The sequence below is a fragment of the Oreochromis aureus genome, linkage group 3, assembly GCF_013358895.1.
Source record: "Oreochromis aureus strain Israel breed Guangdong linkage group 3, ZZ_aureus, whole genome shotgun sequence".
Lineage (NCBI taxonomy): Eukaryota > Metazoa > Chordata > Actinopteri > Cichliformes > Cichlidae > Oreochromis > Oreochromis aureus.
Window position 1 is genome coordinate 62,481,196 of NC_052944.1, and position 17,273 is coordinate 62,498,468.

Here is a 17,273-nt window from a genome sequence, read left to right on the forward strand (position 1 = left end):
ACTTCTCTGTACCAAATATTTTTAGTTTGTGCAGCTTACAGTCAGGGCCTCAGTGAAAAAGAGGAAGTGCAGTCCGACTCAGATACTGCGCAGTTCTATATTTCAGGAGTTTTGTTTTTGTTTTTTGTTTGTTTTTTTTTTTAAACATGCCCAATGTCAAGAAACAATCCTCTGCTCTTTCTGCTTAAAGTCAAAATCACACTGTTCAGCTAAATGAGATGTTTTAAATCAGTGCTTACTCTTACAGAGGCCTATAGTGCGTATTTTCCTACTTGTAATAGAGGATGCATTTCATATAAACAAAATCCCCTGCACATGAATACTCAATTTGACACGATCCAGAAATGAGCATGCCTTTTTGTCTACCTCTCATTTAATCGATGTGTGTCCTTTGTTAAAGTTAAAAAGGGAAGTGACCGCACCCAAATTTTAACTGCGCACTTTTCACCAGACACAAAAGCAAGGAAAAAAGAGACTTTTTAAAGCCTCTCACACACCCAGCCTGCAGCCAACTGGCACTTTTAAATCATTTTAGACAGTTTCTTACGTCACAGCTTCAGTTCAGTTTACCCCGGATATGCATAGTGTCGCTCGCCTTTGAGAGACGTCACAGGTCCGCGGATTCTCGAGGAATATCAACAAAAAACACAGCTTTTCACGGACCACGGCAGGTCCACAAATGCACAGTTATTGCTTTTAATCGTCTCTCATAGCTCACAGTATTTATTCTCAGAGTTTCACTTTTAATTTCACTTTTACTGGTCGGCTCGGTTTGCTACACCTCAGGCTCACAGCTGGCCTGAGTTTCTCTTAGCTCATATATCAACGCCTCGGACCTTCGTGTCCGGTATTTATTCTCTTAAAACATGTCACACTTCCTCGGACCTTCTGTCCGGCATTTACTCTTAACACATGTCACTATTCCTCGGACCTTCTGTCCGGCATTTACTCTTAACACATGTCACTATTCCTCGGACCTTCTGTCCGGCATTTATTTTTCACATGTGTCACAGTGTCTCTCAAGATGATCCTCTGATCACCAGGGCTATATCTGAGGCCACAAAATCTCAGCGCGGCCCTACCGCTAGTTTAATCCTAGGAAACGTCTTTCCCAGGGGTGGAGTTCTCCAACTCCGTGACTTTTAGACACTTTTAATCTCTTTATTCCTTAATCAAAACTCAGTCTCTAGTTACTTGTAGCTCAGTACTGCTTCTTCCGAGCCGACCTTAAACGCAACGCTACTTTAAAGTTTCACTTTCACTCTAAACAACACTCAAAACAGAGATCAACCGGTAACTTCTTGACCACATATTTTAGAATTATACTCCAATACAGCACAATTTCAGCTTAAGAGGTTTGTGCCTTACCTTTGTAGTTTTTTGTGGGGCCCCAGTGGTCAAGGAATTACCGTGACGTCTGCCGTCTGATCACCGATCTGGTCCTGACCTCCACCGAGAACAACAGCTCTAATTCTTCCTAGTGGTCTGCAATTTTGCCCGCATTCTCCACCATTCTGTCGCGAAATCAATCAAAACTGCAGACCCGGGAAACAAGCTACGGAGGCAGATGAGTGCAATCAAACGATGAGTTTATTAGCACAGGAGAAGACATATCAGCATATGTCCTCTGACAAAAATACATGTTGAGAACACTTTTAAAGCATTGGGGTATCCGCCCCCCCATGGCGTCAAATACAGGTCAAAAGTTCATCGTGTACAGTCAATGGTATATCTTGTACATCTTCAATAGCTATAAACAGACATATAACTTCTCTTTTCTGCAACACCTTTCATGCAAAGTCATAGTCCTAAGCCTTCAGAGTATCTGAGGGCTGGTTATCTCCTCCAGTCATCTGTTACCAGGTCGCTCAAAGGGCAGCCAGTTACAAAGAGGTCAAAGACACTTGCCTTTTAAGGTAACTAACTTCAAGCTACAGGGTCTCTAAGAGCTAAAAATGGACCCTCGTCATCAATCACTAAGTAAACTGAATTGGCGCAGGTCTCAAATAAGAAGCAGAAGACACTTGGGCCTTCGCTCAGACCTGCCCCTAGATTTATGTGTATTGTAAGCATGCATGCAATCAACCTGCTATGTTCTCATCCTCCTCAACATGTATCACCTGGACACTCTCACCAGTGAAGCTTAAACCCTTTCGGACGGAACATCAACTCTAAACAAGCACAGTTATGCATTGTGTATAGAATGATCATAAATAAATCTGTGAATAGAAAGGTTAATGTGATGACAAACATATTCAATGCAATAAGAACCCTGTAAACAATATTACTGTTAAAATAATACTGTAAAACACGTTATCAATGTATTCATAATAATGCAGATTATATAGTAGGAATAAAAGAATTTCTGAATCCCCACACACCCGACACAGGAACAGTTTCTTTCCCCTCGCCATCTCCCTTCTAAACAGTTGACCTGTCACACTGCTCCCACTGCCAGACTGCAACTGCACCTTATGTACATTCTGTAGTATTCATTCCACCTCATTTCATTTCTGTATTTTATGTATATACGTTTAGATTAGTTATAGTTGGTTTACACAGCTTTGTGTATGTATGTGTATGCATGTGTAATGTATATATAGATATGTGTGTGTGTGTGGGTGCGTGTGTCTGTGTGTGATTTACATTGCTGTGCTCGAGAGCCACCATCTACCGGAACCAAATTCCTTGTATTTGTCTGCACATATACTTGGCCAATAAACACGATTCTGATTCTGATTCTGATTCTGATTCTGATGATGCTTTATTTTATTTAAATTGCTCCTCTCCATTATTTTGTGTGACGTCTCTTTGCTCCCACCACAACAACAGATTCACAAGAAGACAGAAGACTTCTCATAATCTGAGGTTCAGATGTCAGACCACACAGGAGGAAAGACACATTATAGCTGCACAGAAGAATTTGAAATAGTTAAACTTTAATTAAGAGACTTTGTAACATTTTGTGACCCTCATTAAGCATTCTCATATGATTTGATTGTTTGTTATTTCGAGGAGTTTGCATTACTTGTGACTTTTTAAACTGTAACAGACGCACAACAGACCCGACCACATTTCAACACTTTTCAACACTTTATTTACGTTGCTGCTCCTTCAGCTCTCAGCTGCAGATTATCAGCTGCCAGCCACACACACAACAACAACAAACTCAGGAGCCAGTCCAGCCTTAAATGCAGTGGTGGTGTGATGAGCTGATGCCGCTAAGGTGTGGTTTTAAAATGATTCTTTTACATAAGAAAAATATTTTAAATTCATTCAAAATAAATGCTGCAGGCCATTTGAAGTTTTGATAGATGTCATCAAGATACTTTTCCTCTTTCAGAGATGCCTGATCCCACAATAATCACGCTGAGCAAAGACAACACCAGGTTGCTTATTTTAGTCACAAAATCAAGCAGGCAAAGAGAAACACAAATATTACACTCTATAAATAATGACTTATAAATAAAATAAATAATTCCTACATCTAAATCATTTTTTATGTTATTTTTTATGTTTTGCAGAACCAGTGCACAGGTACACACACACACACACACACACACACACACACACACAGACCCAATAGACTCTTTCTGTCCACTATGATCTTTTCCTACAGTAATGACATCAGCTTCTTCTTACAGCAATACTCTGTTATGAGACTAAACTGGCCCCTCTTTAAGGTCTGTGAGTGGGTTTAAAGCGAATAATCTCAATATTCTAGCCTCCTGCTTGAGCTGTCTAGTGTTGGTGAGGATGGTAACCATAGCAACAGTAACATTATTTTAACTTCCCTCCTTCAATTTTCCTCCATTTCCTGCTTTGCGCTGATGTCTTTTTGGGTTGAAGCTGTGTGGCTCCGACCCTGAATATTTTGACTAAAATGTCAAATCTGATTGTTGGTCATTGCATTTAAAAAAAAAATCAAACTCATCTATGTATTCTGCTTCAACAATTCAGGGTCACAAGGTATTGGACCATATGGCAGCTAACAGGAAGCTACTCTGGACAGGTCGCTCATCTGTTACTGGCCTGAGACATTCACACCTACAGGCAATTTAGATTCACCAATAAACCAAACCCCACTAACTTTGTGGACTGTGGGAAGAAGATGGAGAATCTGGAGAGAATCCACACAGACATGGAGAGAACATTCATACTCCACACTGAAAGATGTTAAACAGACAGTAGATTTGAAACCAGTGCAAAGCAGCATGCCACCCTGCTGCCTGTGTTAGGCATAGTGAATTACACAGTGGACTGAACTATTTACTTATTTAATACTGTCATTTATTTTAACAGATCACATTATTTGCATAAGATCCTAGGCCAAGATGATTTTGTTTGTTTAATAGAATTTGGAAATTTGTAGTTATTTGTTGAGAAAGTTTGTAAAATGCTATACTTTTTATCCTGTTTATCTATGTCATTATTGTACTGAGGTGATGGAGCAGCAGGTCAGCATTGCCATCTGTAAACCAGCTGAAAGTTCATGACACAAAGTGGTGACAAACTGTTTACAATGAGTCTCCAACAGTTGATTCTGTTGATCTGGACGTAACGTTTCGTCACTCATCCAATCTGTCAATCCTTTCCGTGTCCGGGCCGGGTGAGGTTTCCCGTGTTGGGTCAAATTAAGCCGCAGGCTCCACTCCTGGTTGTGCCCTTCCGTCAATTCCTTTAAGTTTCAGCTTTGCAACCATACTCCCCCCGGAACACAAAGACTTTGGTTTCCCGGACTTACTTACCTGGATGATTTAGCGTGCATCAAGATGTCTGCAGTGAGGCTACTATCAGCTGCAGCTCTTTGTCTGACTAACAATGTAACATGCTTCGTACACCATTGAATTCATCCTGTGCTGACCATTATGACATTTGTAAAATGGAGATCACACAAAAAACATGACTTACTTGATATTGATAATGTGATGGCTTCACTCCACTCGGTTGAAGAATATCGGTCACGTCGATTCTTACACATGTAGTCTCCACTGCTGGACTCAGAAACTCCGAATGTCCAAAAATTAGAGTTTCAACCGTGTAGCTGTCCCGGGTCCTCTCCATTCAGAAAGCCACCCAGTGGTTTTACCTCCTTCCTGCACCTCACATGTCAGAGTGATTGTCTCACCTCTGAATAACTGAGGCCAGTTGGGTTGTTGTTTTACAACAACTTTAATGGAAACTGTTTACACATATTAACAGTTGAGATACAAATAGAAACATGAAATCACACAGAAAACTTGACATTGCATGTTTGATAATCATGACTCAATGTATATTTCAAACTAAATTACTGAACTCACAGGTTATATCAATGGTGACATGATCACTTATATCAGTGTAGTAAACTGGGTTTCCTCTTGTTCCTCTGCAGCTGTAGATTCCTCCGTGATATACTCTGATATCTCTGTTTTGTTGATCTCTGTTTGGAAATTCAGAGGTTCTTTGGTTTCTGAACCACACATCAAGACCACCCGACACAGGAACAGTTTCTTTCCCCTCGCCATCTCCCTCCTAAACAGTTGACCTGTCACACTGCTCCCCACTGCCAGACTGCAACTGCACCTTATGTACATTCTGTAGTATTCATTCCACCTCATTTCATTTCTGTATTTTATGTACATAAGTTTAGTTATTTATAGTTGGTTTACACAGCTTTGTGTATGTATGTGTATGCATGTGTAATGTACATATAGATGTGTGTGTGTGTGTGTGTGTGTGTGTGTGTGTGTGTGTGTTTTACATTGCTGTGCTTGAGAGCCACCATCTACCGGAACCAAATTCCTTGTATTTGTCTGCACATATACTTGGCCAATAAACACGATTCTGATTCTGATTCTGATTTCCATCCATCAGAGCTCTGCACAGAGCAGGTCAGTGTCACATTGCCCCCTACTGGTATGGTTGTTGTTCCTGCTGTCAGTGTGGCTCTGGGTTTATCTGCAGATATGAAAGAGGAAGAAAAATAAATCTGTGTGATTTAGTATAATGACATAAAAACATTAAAAAACAATACAATTTATATTTGTAGCTCTCAAACAGTATACATTTTTGTCCATTCTCTGGTCTGAGGATGTCACAGTTAATGCAAACTAATGCAGTTCACAGTTTTTTGGTTTAGATAACAGAAACATCATCAATTTTAACTTTATAAAGCTTCTGATGTTTCTTCTTTTCCTTTAGAAATGTAATTTAATTAAATTAAATTTCATCCATGATTGCAGTTGTTAAAACTCAAACATGTACTACTGACAAATTGCCAAGTCTGCGAGTGTTGAAGCACTGACTTTACAGTGGTCCTTGTTCAAGTTCAAGTTTCATTGACTAATTTAATTAAATGTTCTCTATTTTATAATTCAGTTGAGTATTTGAACAGGGATCATACATTTATGCTGTCGGTCACTGAAGACTTACCTAATACAGTTATAGAGAGAGTATTACTTTTCTTTGTATCACGTGAGCTCATCCTGAGACCAAAGCACTGATATTCACCACTGTCACCTGTAGATGTCATTTTTAATTTGAAGTCTTTGTTTATCCTGTAGGAGAAAAAGTCTTGACCATCCTTGTTGATTTTGTATTCCCAGTCAGTGTCTTTTCCTTCATTCATGTCACATTTGAAGGTAACAAACTCTCCGATGAAAAATAAACTGGACCAGCTGGGTTCAATAGTTAGCACAGCATCTAGAATCCAACACAACCACAAAGTTAGCAATCTGAAACACTTTATGTACGACACAATCTGTGACATACAATGTTCATTTATTGAATAATGAATAAATAATAATAATAACAAATACTACATAAGTGAAATGTAATTCAGATTGATGCAGTACTTTGAGATGAATCTTTATCAACTAAATTCAAACAAAATTAAATAAAGGTAATTCTGTTCATTCACCTTGAGCGTGTCCAGTACAGAGGAGCGTACAGAGCACTACAGTAAAGACAGAAACTTTAGACATAATCAAATTAAAAACATTCATATATGTCTGTGTAGGTAGTCAATCATACATGTCATGGTAGTGTATTTATGGCACATTTGAGTGTCTAAGGAGCTTTGTGAGAAAGTGACTGCAATTCTTTAAGTTTCTTGAAGATGTTTCGTATCTCTGCTGAGAAGCTTCTTCAGTTCTAAAACTAAATGATGGAGAATCCCAGGTATTTAAACCCTAGTGGTTGTATTACTTAGGAAGGCCATTAACTCATTATTGATCATGTGCCTCATCACATGAGCCAAGGTGGGGAACAACAGTGTAGGTCATTATCACCAGAGGTTTTACTTTTTTTTTTTTTTTTTTTGTAAATCCTGTCCTGTCTGAAAGTCTTTGCAATCAGAAACACAATCTGATTTTTTTTTTTTGTCAAACACATTTTGCATTTTCAAGGCCAGCTGTGAATTTTCTACAGTTTTCTACAAATTTCTCCTGTTTCTACTTCAATCATGAAACTGATCAATGATCAGCTGATCGGCTTTTCTCTCTTGTTTATTTATCGCCCACTTTGCGCCAGAAAGAAGAAACCAGCAGATGTTGTACTAAACAACAGCAGCACCTTTAAGCTTGATCAGCTGTCGTTAGCATTTATTTAATATTAATTTCTAGTATCAGCTGATGTTTGCTGGAGCCACAGCTGTAAAGCTGCTGCTCATGATATCGGTTTGGTTATCTGGTGAGAGGGAAACATGCAGATGAAACCAGGAGATGTCCTTACTGAATCATGAGAGCTGAACAAGTGATGGAGAAACAGGTTTACCTTTTAGGTGACATGGATGAGTTGAAGGGAAGTTATGAACTGTTTCTGAGAGACAAATAACACCAGCATCCTTTTTTTATGTAGCTGACAGGTAACTGTGCAGGGGCGGGTCTAGCAACTTTTTGCCAAGGGGCCAGGTAGGGCATTAACAGGGAAAGGGGGGCACAAAGAAATACTTTTCTTTATTATCTCATTTAAAATGTCTGGCTGTTATTAAATAATTTTCTGAATCTTGCAACCAAAGTTTTTATCTGACGTAAAATGAATAGAAATCATACATTTACCAACAAGACAGTGTACATCACTGTCACAACAGCGTCTGTTTTCATTCAAAGGCTTTATGGCTTTAATACCTGGTGGGCCGGTCTGTAGTCAAAATGCATCCATAGACTCGAGACACAATGCATTTTTGGGACTTTCAGGTGTATGGACCAATGTTTTATTTTCTGATCAAACCAGAAATCTTTAATGAGCAGCCAGATTTGTCTCGCATTAACTGGCTGAGTTAATGCCAGTTAATGCGACATCGAAGCAGCTGGAATCCACAGCTGTGCATGTTCATGGAGCTGCATTTTCACCTGCTGGACATCACTACCTGACAAGTTTAACTGTCTTCAGAACATTGCAAAGGCCTTATTGACAGTATTTGGCTCTACATATCTGTGTGAGCAGATTTTCTCTCACATGAGTGTCCTCAGGTAGCCGTCTGAATGCTGGACACTCAGAGACCTGTGTCTCTGAGTGGGAGACCAGAGATCACATTAACATGTTGAAGCGAGATCGATCAACTGTAGACCAGACAACAAACGACGGAGGCCCAGAAAAGTACAATCAAACGATGAGTTTATTGACAACGGAGAACAACCGTCAGCATATGGCTTATTTGCTCTGACAAAAATACACTGAGTTCTGGTTTTATAGCATAGAGGATCACGCCCCCACATACACGTCAATACAGGTCAAAAATACATTATGTCCAGTCAGTGTTTACAGACAAGGGTACATCTTGTACATCTCTAATAACTATGAACAGACATATAACTTCTCTTTTTGATAACACCTTCCTTTTAAGGTAATAACTTCAAGCTTCAGGGCCTCTAAGGGCTAATAATGGACCCTCGTCCTCAATCACTAAGTAGACTGAATTGGCGCAGGTCTCAAATAAGAAGCAGAAGACACTTGGGCCTTCGCTCAGGCCTGCTACTAGATTTATGTGTATTGTAAGCATGCATGCAATTAACCTGCTATGTTCTCATCTTCCCTCAACATGTATCACCTGGACACTCTCACCAGTGAAGCTTAAAACCCTCTTGGATAGAACATCAACTCTAAACAAGCACAGTTATGCATTGTGTATAGAATGAACTCAACCTGTGAATAAAATGAATGTGATGACAAACATATTCAATGCAATATGAACCCTGTAAACAATATTACTGTTAAAATAATACTGTAGAACATATTATTAATGCATTTATCATAAGGCAGAGTATATGGCAGCAATAAAAGAATCTCTAAATCCCAACAATGTGTATCTCTGTATTAACAAACATGCCATATTGGCTGAGTTTATTTTTCTTATTATTGTTGTGAGGAGACCATAAATAGCATTTGTATTTTCTGTTATACAGTTCATTTGCTGTTATGGAGTTCTTGTTATGGATAAAAAGTGTCTTTTTTTGTTTCAAAATAGCTGATAACTATTCGCTGATAGCTGCCAACATCTGTGAACAAATATAATTCTATAAAGTTGTTCTATATAGTGTGTAACTGTTAATATAGAGCGTTATTAAATTTATTGCTAATGCAATCATATGGCACACTGACTTCTGAGGAAATTTTAAATGGCACTCGCCATCAAAAAGGTTGCCTACCCCTGTCTTAGAGAAATACATGAATGATGTTACGGACATTTATGTACAAATCAGAGATCACCTCACACCATCCAGTGAAACGAGACGTCGTGTTGATGCATGTGAGGCCGTAACAAAGGACATTATTAAAATTGCATATGAAAGAATATCAGGCATAGACGAAGACTATGATAGTGAAGCAGTCAAAGAACGCCTTCGCGAGCTCCTTAACAGAGACTATGCTCATTCCATATATGGATCCACAGTTTCACCTCCAAGTTGTTCACAGGACAGCAAGAGTAAACGATCGGTAGACTCTTGTCGTCGTTATCGTTCCCCTCGCACGTTTTATTTCTCCGGTTTCAGTGTTTTTGCTTCACAACTAAAGCGTGCAGTTTACTTTGTGTGCACTAACATGGACTCGAGTCAACCAGCGCCACCTCTGGCCAAGTGCCACAGCCTACAACCAGATCAACTTGTGACACACATCTGCACCACGTTTGAATCACCACTCCAATTGGTCATCATGATTTTAATATTTTCTTTTTCCATAACAATGAAATACGCCTTGGACAAATATGACACATCAATAGTTCATTAGTGTTGTCACATCACATCCTGTCTGTGTCTTTCTCTGGGAAGGAATATTTCCAGCCAATATAGGCAATCCATCAACATGGCTGGAGAGGTGGTAGTTATATATAGTCTGTATAAGTGTGGTTAATCTAATGAACATTTGTAAGGAGATGGCAGTTACTGTGAATTTACAGCAGTTACACAGTGATTAGTAATAAACAGAGCCAGTTGAGAGTGAGTGGATTTAAGAAAGTCAGTGACTCAGGTGTGTCGATTGGTTTGTCATCTGTCTTTGAGACTGGAGGAGACGAGAAATCTTTTGTTTTAAATCTAAGTTAGGAAGATTCCTGTTTTAAAACACGCACTTTTTGTGAGAAATGCAAGAAGTACATCTGCAGAAAGCACACAGTTACATTCTGTTCATCATGTGGACAAAATTGGGAAGTGGGAAGACATGGGAGAATTCATGCACCGGTGCTACCGCGCTTGCGATTGGGAGCCTACAGAGGATCCCACAGTTTTGTTTTCTCGAGAAATGAAAGCCTACAGAAAAACCATGACATATACAGTCCATTGTGTCCGCTCAGTTGAGCTAGTGAACATAGCTGTCTCACACTGTCTGCTTCAAACAACACCTCCTCTAAACTCCTCACACCCCCTGCTGACCGAGGTGCCTGACGGCCTGTGGGCCTCATCTAAGTATGATGTAGGCCTAATTAAAGATTTCATTTCATTTATTTATTTATTTATTTCACACTTGGTACAACAGTTCAAACAAACCAACCACACTTTCTATCAATAAAACACTACAACCATGTGTGAAAAGGAGCAGGAAGAAGAAAATATTCTTATTAAACCCTGCCCCCTATCTACAATCCAACTTATATTACAAGTGGGCACCAAAAATCAGAGAACAAACTAACATTAACATTTATCTCCGGTCCTACCACAAACCAAACAACAAATTTACCATCAGAATATACAAATTTACAATCAAAATATACCACTCCACATGGTAACAAGGAGAAAAATAAAATTAAAATAAATAAAACAAAACAAATAAAACAAAAAATTATAATGGATCCTTCATCAATGAACTCCAATTTCATTCACATTCTTCATATTGAGTTATCGTTTTAAGCATATAACACTTTTTAAAACAATGTAAATTTATACAATTCTTTAAATTATAATGAAGAGAGTTCCACAGTCGTATACCCCTAACCGTTGGACTCATTAACCTTTGTGTAGTCCTAGCTAACTGATGCTTAAAATAAAATTTCCTTCGGCTGTCTTCTCCCCCTGAACACAATAAAAATACTCTTTGTAACTTAAAGGGCAAAATATTATTTTTAGCCTTAAACATAATTAATAGTGTCCGTAATTTCACTAAATCTCCTAATTTTAATAATTTCGATTTTATAAATAATTTATTTGTATGTTCTCTATATTTCACATTATGAATCATTCGTATCACTTTCTTCTGTAATAAGTTTAAAGGTTTTATAGTATTCTCATATGTATTCCCCCAGACTTCAATACAATAATTAAAATATGAGAAAAACAATGAAAAATATAAAATGCGCATTGTTTTATAGTCTAATAAATCTCTTACATTTCCCAAAATATAAATATTTTTAACCATCTTCTTTCTAATATACTCAATATGTGATTTCCACGTCAAATTTTCATCTACTATTACACCCAAAAAATGAAATTCAGTAACTCTTTCAATCAATTCTCCATCAATGGACATAATGACTTCATCCTCCTTTACACGATTGCCAAATATCATGAATTTCGTTTTTGTCAGATTCAAAGATAATTTATTTACATCAAACCATATTTTTAATCTTAACATCTCAGAAGTCATAATTTCAACCAAATCTTTCAAATTCTCTCCAGAGCAATAAAAATTTGTGTCATCTGCAAATAAAATAGAATTTAACCTTTTTGATACGTCACAGATATCATTAATATATAAATTAAAAAGTTTAGGTCCCAAAATAGAACCTTGAGGAACGCCACATACAATCTTCAATCTTTCAGAGGTGTTACCGAGATAATGCACATATTGCGACCTATTTTCTAAATAACTCCTTAACCAATTCAATGCCACTCCTCTCACACCATAATTATACAATTTAGAAATCAAAATAGAATGTTGTAACGTATCAAAAGCTTTTTTTAAATCAACAAATACCCCAACTGTATATTTATTATTATTGGTTGCAGATGAAATATCGTCAATGAAAGTCAACAATGCTAATGCCGTTGATCTATTTTTACGAAATCCAAATTGATTTTCATTTATTAGTTGGTATTTTTCAATAAAACTATCAAGTCTTTGCGCAAAAAGTTTTTCAAGCACTTTTGAAAACTGTGACAAAAGAGACACTGGCCTATAATTGTTAAAACTATGCTTATCTCCTGATTTATATAAGGGTATCACTTTTGCCACTTTCATTCGATCAGGAAATACTCCTGATTGTAACGAAAGATTAAAAATATAGCAAAGAGGAATACTTATACAGTCTAAAGTCTTTTTAATTATGACCATATCTATACCATCACAGTCAGTAGATTTTTTATTTTTACAATTTTCTACAATTGCTACTATTTCTTTTATGGTAGTATCAGCCAAGAATATAGAATTAACCACTCTATTTTCTCCTTTCCAGGCTTCCTCATATTCTTACGGAAGAGGATTAGGGCAACTGGAAAGAAAAAAAAAGAATTCTGACTTTAATCTCAGAATTCTGACTTTTTTCTCAGAATTCTGACTTTAATCTCAGAATTCTGACTTTTTCTCAGAATTCTGACTTTATTCTCAGAATTCTGAGAAAAAGTCAGAATTCTGAGATTAAAGTCAGAATTCTGACTTTATTCTCAGAATTCTGAGATTAAAGTCAGAATTCTGACTTTTTTTCTCAGAATTCTGACTTTAATCTCAGAATTCTGACTTTTTTTCTCAGAATTCTGACTTTATTCTCAGAATTCTGAGAAAAAAGTCAGAATTCTGACTTTAATCTCAGAATTCTGACTTTTTTCTCAGAATTCTGACTTTAATCTCAGAATTTTGAGGTGGGCACCTGCAGGCATCCATCTTCAGTGACAGGGATGTGTCCAGGTGTGCAGGTGGAGACCTAATTCACTAAACATGGTGGATATAAGTGATTTTTTGCGTGGCCGAGGGGTCCCCGAAGATGCTGTTTTATTAATGGAAGAGCAGAAGGTGAGTGAAAAAAGAGAGATACTTTGGTGTCTCTTATTTTTACAGGAAAACAGTTACGGTACAGTTACGGTTAGCTGTTAGCATGCTTGTTAGCTTATAATGTTATATAGGAATGAACGTGTTTCACGATGTTACAGTATACTCGGTGAATTGACGTTTTAACTGTTGCAGGATCATCCCAGATGGGTTCGTTGCATTTTATTTTATTGTTCTACTATTTCACAGTTTTTCAAGGCAGTTAAGCGGAGCTGTGTTACAGATGCTAGCCGCCTGCCAATAACACTGGTATATTTGATATTGGCAGTAAGTTACACTTAGTACAGCGGAGGAGAGAAACTGTAATGAATGTTTATGTGGATATTTCACTCAGAAAAATGGGTGGCGTTCATACACAGCCACCGACACACAGCCCCGGTTGTTGTTCTGACGGTGGCCGACTGACGATCCCCTCACAACATGCTAACACAAACTAATGTTGTGCATGTAACTGTGTATACGTTAGTGGTACAGCGTCGGAAGAAATGAGCAAACTGTTAACTGTTTATAATGTCAGAATGACGTCATCGTTCTCCTGCACTGTGTAATGTATGTCAGCTCAAGAAGGAAATCATATCTTATACTCTGAGCTGCCCAGTGCACTTAACGCCTGCGTGTGGAAATGGTAGGCTGCACTACAGTTCACTACCGGTAAAAAATAAATTTAATACAGTATTTGGGTTTTTTTTTTTTTATAGAACAATAAAATAAAAAGTGCTGGCTGAGGAGCGCTGCCGCGTTGAACTTTGACCTCGGAGTGACGTGACGTTTGTTTGAACAACCAATAGAAGTGCAGAAAGTCGCAAATCAGGCATATTGTTCGCATAAACACAAAAATAAATAAATAACGAAATAATCCCGATGTTGTGCCAAAGAGTGATTTGTAATGTTACTTTGTGTTCTATGTGTAATACCTTTGCTTAAATGACTAAATGGACTGTATTTATGACACTGTGTTATAGTCCTACATACATAAGTAACATTCATATGTACAGATAAAAATGTACAGAGATATGTACACAAGCGTGTACACAAAAGTCTACTGCTGATCGAGCTGCTCAGTGTTCGTACAGTCTCATGCAGAGGGCGTGGAGGTGTTGTCCATGGTGGATGTTAGCTTAGACAACATCCTCTCCTCCCCAGTCTGCTCAGTGGATTTTAGCGGACCGCTAAAGCTGGCCCTCCCGACCAGTTTGTTAAGTTTCCCCCTGTCCCTCTCTGCCATTCCACCACTCCAGCAGACCACAACATAAAAGACAGCAGACGCCACCACAGTGTCGTAGAACATCCTTAGAAGACGTACTACCTACATCATAACCAATCAAGTCCTGCCTTTTTTTAAATACAGATTAGGATTTACTATTTACTGAAAGGCTATGCATTAGTTTGCTTCTTTCATTATTGTGTTTCGCCCTGCATAAAATAGATAGCTTTCCTGATAACTACAGTCAGTACTCTCCTGCTGCCATTAGCGGTGACCTAAGAGGCTTAACCATAATATTGCTTTGCAGTGTAAATGTTGCAGAAAATGACTGTCTTTTCTTTCTTCTTGTGTGCAGATTGACTGTGACGTCATAGCACTGATGGATGACGCAACTTTGGCAAACTACATTCCCTCGTACGGAGACCGAATTGCCCTCTTCAATTTCTGCAAAAGCAAGCAACCACTGTCAAAAAGAAAACTAGGACTTCTGCAAAAACTTCGTGAGAAAATGAAAACCAGAAAAGAAAGTCCAAAGGAGAACACCTCACATACAGATGCAGGAATAAGACAGACAAAGAAGCAAAAAGCAACACGAAATGTTGAGATAGGATGGATACATAGTGATGGAAAAGTAGCCAAACAGGTGAGAGCGAAGCAGGGAGGTGGCACTAGAAAAATTCAAATGGCCACTGATGCTGGATTAAAAGATATTCTTCAAGAAGGAAAGAAACTTTTTTTTCCTGATGGCATATCTCCTAAGGGATGTGAAACAGATTTTGAGTTTGAGGTTTGGGACTTTAAACAGAACCACCTTACTGATGATACCTGCCAGTCTATTGGCAATATGTATGAGGCAGCGAGACTGACAATGTTACGCTTCTACATCGCAACAAAACCAAAAGATCCTGAAGAAGATGCCAGCGAGACATCTGAAGTGGTGTTTGTCTCAGAAAGCAGTGGCAGTGATAGTAATCCATTGCAAGTGGGGGAAGTCAGGGGTAATTTTGATGAAGTCATCACTGGTTCAGAAATTTCAGATGATCCAGAAATAACTTTTGGGCCAATTTTTGATGCTGAAGAAGATACAGAAGACACATTAGTCTATGAGGGTTTTCTTGTACCCCTCAGTCCACCTAATTCAGAGAACGTAATAACAATCACCATACGTCATACTGACACTTTACGTGACATGATTACTGCTTTCTCTGATGCAGAGATTTTGAGAAAAACACTGAATGTGAAGCGCATACTTCCAGACAACACAGAAGAACCAGGCACTGGATCAGGAATACTAAGAGATGTACTCACATGCTTCTGGCATGAATTTTATGAGCGATGCACCCTAGGTGCAACAGTTAAAGTGCCATTCATTCGCCATGATTTTCCTGCTGAAAAATGGAAGGCAGTTGGGCGAATACTCTTGAAAGGTTATGAAGAATGTCAGTATTTTCCAAATAAACTTGCAATCCCTTTTCTGGAGCAAGTGCTTTTCAATGGTGTTTACAGTGATCTTAAAGCACACTTTCTACAGTTTGTCAGCAGCCAAGAATGTGATGTTTTGATGGAAGCAGTAAAAAATTTCTCTGCAGTTGACTTGGATGATCTTGTGGAAGTTCTTGACAGCTATGGCTGTAGAAAAAGAATCACTGCTGAGACTCTTCCTACAATCCTTGATGAAATAGCACACAAAGAACTTGTCCAAAAACCAATGTTTGTTATTGACTGCTGGAGGGAGATCATCAACCCCCATATCTCCCTCAGTCCGGAGGCACTGACCAAGTTATTCTCTGAACTGCAACCAACTTCAAAAAAAGTGTGCCAGTTTCCTGAAATTTGCTGTGGATTTGACTCCACAACAAAAGAAGTGAAAATCATCTCAAAAGATTCATCAGAGAGTTGGATAACATTAAACTTCAGAAATTTATGCGTTTCTGCACCGGATCTGACCTTATAGTAACAAACAGTATTTATGTGGAATTTCAAGATATGACAGAGTTTACAAGAAGACCAGTCGGACACACGTGTGGGAATGTTCTGCAGCTAGCTAACAGCTATGAAAACTTCCCAGATTTCCGTTCTGAATTTAATGCAGTTCTTGAAAGTAATGTCTGGGTGATGGACATTGTTTAGACTCTCACAGCAATGCGCTACATTTGAACTGCTCATTCACACTAGAGCATAACTGTAAAGAGATGTTAGGAATATGTATTTTTATGTATTTTGAACTTATACAGTATACTTTTTTTAATTAGAGAGAAGTTTCCCATCTCTGTTAGAAGTCCAGTTTTGGCTAATATTTCAGTTTCTTTTATCATTTTGAGTTTTACATGATACAGTCACAAAACAAAACAAACAGGTACACTGTTTACTACCATATCCAGAGCTGTCTTCACCAAATCCAAGCTTTACAGCTGTAATACAGAAACCTTCAGCAAAAGCATGAAGAAAGAATACTAAAGATCTATAAACTATAATTAAACTGCTCTTAAACTTTCTTTAATGCACCATGTGTGGTGTGAGAATTCAGCACAGTCAAATACTTTTTTAAGTAATTAGTAGTAAGACTAATTCATTCAGATGGTATTTTCTTATTAGGTCAGGGCTAAAACTGAAC

At 38.1% G+C, this 17,273-nt stretch overlaps 1 protein-coding gene across 1 annotated transcript; it reads left to right on the plus strand.

Moving 5' to 3' along the window:
• Window positions 1-13,234: 13,234 nt before the first annotated feature.
• On the plus strand, window positions 13,235-16,613 carry LOC120434049. The gene is made up of 2 exons (XM_039601468.1): window positions 13,235-13,419; window positions 15,015-16,613. Exons 1-2 carry the CDS (start codon window positions 13,345-13,347, stop codon window positions 16,611-16,613), a joined length of 1,674 nt encoding a protein of 557 aa, XP_039457402.1. The 5' UTR covers window positions 13,235-13,344.
• Window positions 16,614-17,273: the final 660 nt, after the last annotated feature.